The sequence below is a fragment of the Microtus ochrogaster genome, chromosome 5 (assembly GCF_000317375.1).
Source record: "Microtus ochrogaster isolate Prairie Vole_2 chromosome 5, MicOch1.0, whole genome shotgun sequence".
Lineage (NCBI taxonomy): Eukaryota > Metazoa > Chordata > Mammalia > Rodentia > Cricetidae > Microtus > Microtus ochrogaster.
The window spans coordinates 74,594,282-74,600,121 of record NC_022012.1 but is presented as its reverse complement, the minus strand read 5'-3'; the positions used below and the strand labels follow the sequence as shown (position 1 = coordinate 74,600,121).

The 5,840-nt window shown below is 42.1% G+C and overlaps 1 protein-coding gene across 3 annotated transcripts in view; it reads left to right on the top strand.

Moving 5' to 3' along the window:
* Window positions 1-5,840, top strand: part of Dpp8 (dipeptidyl peptidase 8) — a 56,100-nt gene that overhangs the window by 34,651 nt on the left and 15,609 nt on the right. For all 3 annotated transcript variants that reach the window (XM_005347769.2, XM_026778995.1, XM_026778996.1), the window contains 3 exons: window positions 1,181-1,333; window positions 2,027-2,162; window positions 5,232-5,377. In XM_005347769.2, the coding sequence (XP_005347826.1) occupies window positions 1,181-1,333; window positions 2,027-2,162; window positions 5,232-5,377 (435 nt within the window). The remainder of the gene's footprint in view (window positions 1-1,180; window positions 1,334-2,026; window positions 2,163-5,231; window positions 5,378-5,840) is intronic.

Sequence of the window (5,840 nt, the reverse complement as noted above, 5' to 3'; positions counted from 1 at the left end):
CCTCAGCTTTTACAAGTCATTCTGTTGCACTTAGACTTAACAGCAACAGCTGAGTACAGCTTTCAGGCTTGAGCTCGTGCAACTCTTCCTGTTGAGGGTCACACTCAGTGTGGTCCCAGATCAGGGATGGAACAAGCCAATTGCTTAGAACTATGCCAGAAATTCAGGTTCAGCTAGACCCAGTCCTCCTCAGAAACTGGTGGTAGGACCCAGCAATCTGTCCAGCATCCCTGGAGACTCTAATCCTATTGAATATAAGTACTTACACAGCACAAAGAAAAGAGGCTTACAGATGGGAGTGAACACAGTGTAGAAATGCCTGATTCCCCGCTGCTTCTGCGGGAAAACCAGCTGGCTTTCTGGAGAGATAGCACATACCTATGGGGATTCCTGAAGGTTTGTTTTCCAGAGCAATTGTGTTCAATTAGGAATGGATGAATCTACTGTAAAAAGTTAACAGTGAAAGGTGTGTGTGTGTGAGAGAGAGATTTATAATACTTTTAGAATCTTTATCTTCATAAAACATTTTGAATTCTAGTAAATTTTCAGTAGACTAGTAAATTATTTTTAAAGTAACAATGAAAGAAAACAATTTATTTAGATTATTGTAATAAGTGAGTTCAGTTCTAGATAGTAAGATCTTATCTAGGGCTGGGGACACTGGATTGCATCCAGTATCGATGCTTAAAATAAATCTTATCCTCGCTTATTTATAAACTACACTGTTGCTGAAGCTGGTTGATTCCAGTTATTTTTCAATCTGATAGATAAAAATGCTTTTGCAAATTTCTACAAAAGATCTAAAATAGTACCACGCTAACATTGCACTGGCTGCAGGAGAGAAATAAAGTTAATCTCTTCCAAGTAGGCAAATGAGGTGCGATGTAGGATCTTTTTCCCTGAGGAATTACTATAAGAAAATAATTCTCTTACTTTAAGGAAAGTGCACAATGCAGTCTGATCAGGACACTATCCCAATCGTGTGTAATTTGGCCTTTTACCTTTTGGACAAGATCAACTTTTAGCCATAAGCAAAACCAATCTCATTATTATCAGTAGCAAAATAAAGACCAAACAAGCCCAAGTCAGGGGCATCGGGTGATTCTGTATGAGGGGAACTCTGTGTGTTGCTGGCCTTGTCAGCACTGCACTAGTACTGATTTGTGCTGTGATTTGGCAGATCTGGGTTGATGAAGTCAGAAAGCTGGTGTACTTTGAAGGCACCAAAGACTCTCCTTTGGAACATCACCTGTATGTGACCAGTTACACAAACCCTGGCGAAGTGGTGAGGCTGACTGATCGAGGCTACTCACATTCCTGCTGCCTCAGTCAGGTACTGTGTCCCAGTTGGGAGGGATTCTGTCATAGAAATTGTCATACAAATTCCCTTTGAGTAATGTGAAAATTGGTGACATTGGCCCACAGAAGCCTTGTCTAGGAAAAGCACTGTGTGTTTGTGTTGTATGACGTTTTACTCTTTTGGCTTTGAGGGGGCTTACCACCCAGCTCCCAAGTAAATCACATACAGAGACTTTATTCTTACTTATGAATGCTTGGCCTTAGCTTGGCTTGTTTCTTGCCAGCTTTTCTTAAATTATCCTGACCACCTTTTGCCTCTGGTCTTTTTCATTTTCTTACTTCTGTATATCTTACTTTCACTCTTATTCCGTTGCTGGCTAGGTGGTTGCCCCTGACCTCCTCCTCCTCATTGCTTGCCCTCTTCCTCATTTCTCCTTCTATTTATACTCTATGCCTGCTAGTCCCACCTGTCCTTGCTCCTGCCTCGCTATTGGCCGGCCATTCAGCTCTTTATTAGACCATCAGATGTTTTAGACAGGCATAGAATCAGAGCTTCACAGAGTTAAACAAATGCAGCGTAAACAAAAGTCACACACGTTAAAATAATATTCCCCAACATGTTTGACTGAGTTGTCAAACTCCCATTGCTGTAGCACTGGTGTGTATGATCATGGTAGCCTTCCTTGCCTTTCCCATGGAAAGCTCTTGTTGTCTCTCTTTTCTCTAGCATTGTGACTTCTTTATAAGTAAGTACAGCAACCAGAAGAACCCGCACTGCGTGTCCCTCTACAAACTCTCAAGTCCTGAAGATGACCCAGTTCGTAAAACAAAGGAATTTTGGGCCACCATTTTGGATTCAGCAGGTATCCCTTACCCCTGAACCTAGGCTTAACTAAGATTGGTACCAGAGTGCACTGTGTTGGGGTCTTGTGTCCATGTCTCTTGGGCTGTCTTCCAATTGCTCAGCCCTGCCTATCCCTGAGCTGCTGAGCTTCAGGTGAACCTCATTTCCCGTTCTGTAAATTGCTGAATGAGCTGGGTTTCCTCTTCTCTAAGCAGGAAGATGTCTAGAAAACCTTTTTAAAAAGCAGATTGAGGGCCGGGCGGTGGTGGCGCACGCCTTTAATCCCAGCACTTGGGAGGCAGAGGCAGGCGGATCTCTGTAAGTTCGAGACCAGCCTGGTCTACAAGAGCTAGTTCCAGGACAGGCTCCAAAGCCACAGAGAAACCCTGTCTCGAAAAACCAAAAAAAAAAAAAAAAAAAAAAAAAGCAGATTGAGATAATGTATTCTGAACTTAGTAAGACACTTTGAGCAGCGAGGTTGACCCTTTAGGGAATAACTAGTTGGTTGCTTTCTCTAAGTTCCGAAGTCTTTGCAGTAGCCATCTTAGTAGTGGCCAGCACACTTGTTCACTGTGTGAGCAAAGAGGACTGCTGTCCCAGACTCTCATTCTGTAGCCCAGGCTTGACCTTACTATGGAACCCAAACTATCCTTGAACTCAACAGTCCTCCTACCTTGGCCTCTCAAATGCTAGTGTTTCAGGCATGAGCTACCATGTGGTCTTTTTTTAACTCTTGCTTTCTGTATTAGTTACTTTGTAAATTGCTCTGACAAAGTCCCTGACAAGAGCATCTTATGCCAAAGGTTCCTTATCTCAGGCAGAAGCAGGATCTCTGTGAGTTCAAGGTCAACCTGGTCTACAGAGTGAGTTTGGGGACAGGTTCCAAAGTAACACAGAGAAACCATGTCTTGGAAAACCAAAGAAAAGGTTTGTTTTGTCTCACAATATAAAGTAGAGCCTGAAATGAAGTGGTGGCAGGAGCCCCAGGAGACTCACATTGTGTCCAGGCAGAAAGGAAAGAGACAGGGTCTGCTGCTCAACTCCCTTTCTCCTTTGCACTCTGTTAGGGACCCCAGCCTAAAAATGCCACCCACATTTAGAGTCAATCTTCCTCAACTAACCTAATCTAGAAACCCCTCATAGACACACCCAGGGGTTCAGTTTTTCAGCTGACAAGATCACCTATCACCATCTTTTTGAAAATTTTATTTGTGTGAGTTTTGTGTGTGTGCGCTGCGTGTGTGCACGCCACATGTATGTAGGTATATATGCCACATGTATGTCATAGAGACTAGAGAGGGCTTTGGATCCCTTGGAGCTAGAGTTACAAGCAATTGTGATACCTGGTATGGATGCTGAGAACTAAACTTGAGTCCTCTAAAAGAGCAGCAAGTGCTTTTATCCGTTAAACCCCCTTTCCAGCCCCTACAATTTCTTTCTTCCTTCCTTCTTTCTTTCCCTTCCTTCCTTCCTTCCTTCCTTCCTTCCTTCTCTTTTTATAGTTTATTTACTTCTATTCATTTGCATTGATATTTTGCCTGCATGTATGTCTGTGTGTGTTGTTAGATCTTGGAGTTAGGGACAGCTATGAGCTGCAGTGTGGTTGTTGGGATTTGAACCCAAGTCCTCTGGAAGAGCAGTTAGTGCTTTTAACTACCAAGCCATCTCTCCAGCCCCTGCCCTACAATTTCTTAAATGTAAAGAATAAACTTTTTTAAGTGTCTTTTAACTCACTTTATCTTCAAATCTACTTCTATGTTAAATGTTTTCACTCCTTACACTTGACTAAGAGATCAAAGCATTAATTTGGGTTTGGGGAGATGGCTTAGTGGATAAGAGTGCTTGTTGTCCTACTATGAAGTCCTAAGTTCAGATCATGAGCACCCACATAAAAGCCAGGTAGAATTGTGAGCCTGTAACTCACTCAGTGCTGAAGAGGACAGAGGTGGATCCCAGGGGCTTGATGTCCAGTCAGCCTCGCAGAAGTGCAAGCTTCTGATACAGGGAGTGTTTCGAGGCCATAAGGTAGAGGGAGGACACTGATGTCTTTCTTTTGCTGTCACGTAAGTGTGCACAGGCATAGATAGGATCTTGAACGCTTGCACCTTCACACACACACATCATATTGCGGCACACACACTAACAATAATAATAATAAACTAGATGTGGTAGTGTACCCCTTTAATCTTAATCTTAGCACCCAGGAGACTAAGGCAGGTGGATCTCTGTGAGGTCAAGGCCAACTTGATCTACAACTGAAGTTCCGGGACAGCCAGGGCTATGTAGAGATACCCTGTTTCAAAATTAGATAGATGATAGATAGATAGATAGATAGATAGATAGATAGATAGATAGATAGATAGATAGATAGATAGATAGGAAGGATGGATTTTTTTTTAAAAATTTAAACTATTTAGACCAAAGCATTTGTGCATATTTTAATTTTAAAGTCGGGGAGCACAATTGCCAATATGGTAATAACCTCTCATGGGGACTTCACTGTGCACAGGCATTGAGGGGAGGTGGTGGTGCACGCCTTTAATCCCAGCACTTGGCAGGAAGAGGCAGGCAGATCTCTGTGAGTTCGAGGCCAGCCTGGTCTACAGAGGGAGTTCCAGGAGAGCCAGGGCTACACAGAGAAACTCTGTCTCGAAAAACCAAAAAGAAAAAAAAAAGGAAACAAGTGTGTGTTGAGCACCTGCTATAAGCAGACTAAATTGACTAAGTTAAACATAGGGTTTTTGTTCCCTACTCCCCCAACTTTTTGCAAAGTTGCTGATCAGGTAGGTGTGTGCTTTAACCACCAATAAGTGAAGACTGAACCTAGCACTGGATATTTGTTTAGTTCTGCATATAAACACCTCCTAGGCTCCAAAGGTTACTCAAAATTCAGTGTCTGACTCTGAAAAAGACAATAGATGTTCATTCATTTTGTTTTAAAAATACCTGTTAGATAAGCAATAAACTGATAACCTGAGAGAGGGATAGTAGTTATTGGGAGGAGAGTTGAATTTAGATACTTGCTTCTTTGACTTCAGATTGCAGGCGCCTCTGAGAACTTCTTTACAGGCTCTGTTTCTACCCACAGGTCCTCTCCCTGACTATACTCCTCCAGAAATTTTTTCTTTTGAAAGTACTACTGGATTTACACTGTATGGGATGTTGTATAAACCTCATGACCTACAACCTGGGAAGAAATACCCCACTGTACTCTTCATATATGGTGGTCCTCAGGTGAGTATAGAAACTCTGTGTGTGTGTGTGTTTTAGGTGATTTTTATTTTATATTTATGAAGATTTTTATCTACATGTATGTCTGTGCACCATGTGCATGCCTCTGATGCCTGCAGCGAAATCTCTGGTAACTTACATTTGTATTCATTCATTTCCAAAATAGTAGTTAGCAATAGGTCCTATCTTAAACACATTGAGAAGAAATTAGACCTGTTAAGCCTCCTCCCCAGGCAGAAGGAACAATAAACAAGGTCGTGGAGGAAGAACCCCTTGATATTGTTGGTGTAGGAGGGACTCAGCTCACAGTGGGAGGAGAGAGGTAGACTCAGGTCTTGCACATCAGAATTTTTACTCATTGAACCATTTCTTTTTTTTTTTTAAATATTTATTTATTTATTATGTATACAGCATTCCTTCCATGTATGTCTGCAAGCCAGAAGAGGGCACCAGACCCCATTACAGA